Consider the following 1,349-nt stretch of genomic DNA (forward strand, 5'->3'; position numbering starts at 1 on the left):
CTTCTCTTGCTTCTTTGATGTAACCAATGCTTGTAACTCCTTAATAAGCTTGGTACACTCATCCTGGTCCAACTTCTCTTCAATCCCTCTAAGGGTATCTCGCATAAAGTTGAATACTGCTGCTTTAGTACGGCAATCATTTAATTTGCCAACACATCTACAACAAGGGCAGCAGTAGCTATCAGTCATAATCACTACTGCGATGCTATCACCAATATTACCGTTCACTAAGCTGTTCAACGTCCTTCAACGTCTTCAACTGTAATTCCTCGAATGAATCCTTCTCCACAACAGTAGTAGTCTCACGTATCTTCACGTGTTGTTGTTGATCTTCACAACCACTACCTATACAACTAATAACTACCATCACGACGATGATGATAATCAGTGGCATCACTATTACTCGCATCATTGGGGGTAGATACACCAAACATATCACAAATATTCTCCATATCGGCCTTCTCTATCTACAGCAAACCCCATCATCTAGTACCCTAATACTACTACTACCATTCGCTGTTGACGAGCCTTCTCAGCTATAGGATCATCGAGAGGCATATCATCAGCATCAAACTCCTTAGTTGTGGAAGTAACCTTTGTACCACTACCTAGTATCACCACTGCGAAGGCTATGATGACCCTTCATCGTGTATTACCCTTATCGCCCTGTTTTTGCTGCTTGCTGGCTGACTTCTTGACGGTGGTAGCAACCTACTAGCATTATAAAGACATCACCCTCCCCCCTGGGTTATATATTACTACCTGTGGTGCGGTGGTGGCTGCTAAAGCCTTCTCAGCTGCAGCCTCCTTATTATTATTCAGTTCGATATCATCTAGACCGGCATCGGCAGCCTCCCAATCATCATCAGAATCGCTATCATCCCATTGTTCATTCAATTTAGATGGACCAGCACACGAGGAGGAGGACATACTAACGTAATAATAATTTTCAACAATCTAAGGGTCGTTGAAATGATGATGATGAACTCTCATAACTATGTCGTAGTACCCGGCCGGGCACGCCCAGATGATCGGTTCGTTAGGTGTAGGTGCTAGGCCTCCTTGAACGTACTACATGCCTTGGGAGGTCGTATTGTCTCGTGTAAGTAGTCCTGCTATTACTAATGAGGGGAGGATGGTGAGGTATCATCTATACCAATAGGTAATAGGGGGTGGGTATCAGGGAGGCTCTCTCTCACTGTTACTACACATGTAAAGTAGGGTCATGCATAGACCGTCTACATGGTAGTAGGCTTGGCACTATACGCTTGATCATGTTAGAGATCCTTCTGAAGTATGGAGCGTCGGTATCGGCTTGTATTGGTATCAAGCCTGAGCAATCGTTCTAG

At 44.3% G+C, this 1,349-nt stretch overlaps 1 protein-coding gene across 1 annotated transcript; it reads right to left on the minus strand.

Moving 5' to 3' along the window:
• Positions 1-221: 221 nt before the first annotated feature.
• On the minus strand, positions 222-930 carry Pmar_PMAR019272 (hypothetical protein; the record flags this gene model as incomplete). Its single annotated transcript, XM_002785612.1, has 5 exons — positions 222-345; positions 404-467; positions 511-608; positions 657-711; positions 763-930. Coding segments are annotated over 5 exons (509 nt in total), but the record flags the coding sequence as incomplete, so codon positions are not given.
• Positions 931-1,349: the final 419 nt, after the last annotated feature.

Source organism: Perkinsus marinus, assembly GCF_000006405.1.
Source record: "Perkinsus marinus ATCC 50983 genomic scaffold scf_1104296932262, whole genome shotgun sequence".
In the NCBI taxonomy this organism is placed as follows: domain Eukaryota; phylum Perkinsozoa; order Perkinsida; family Perkinsidae; genus Perkinsus; species Perkinsus marinus.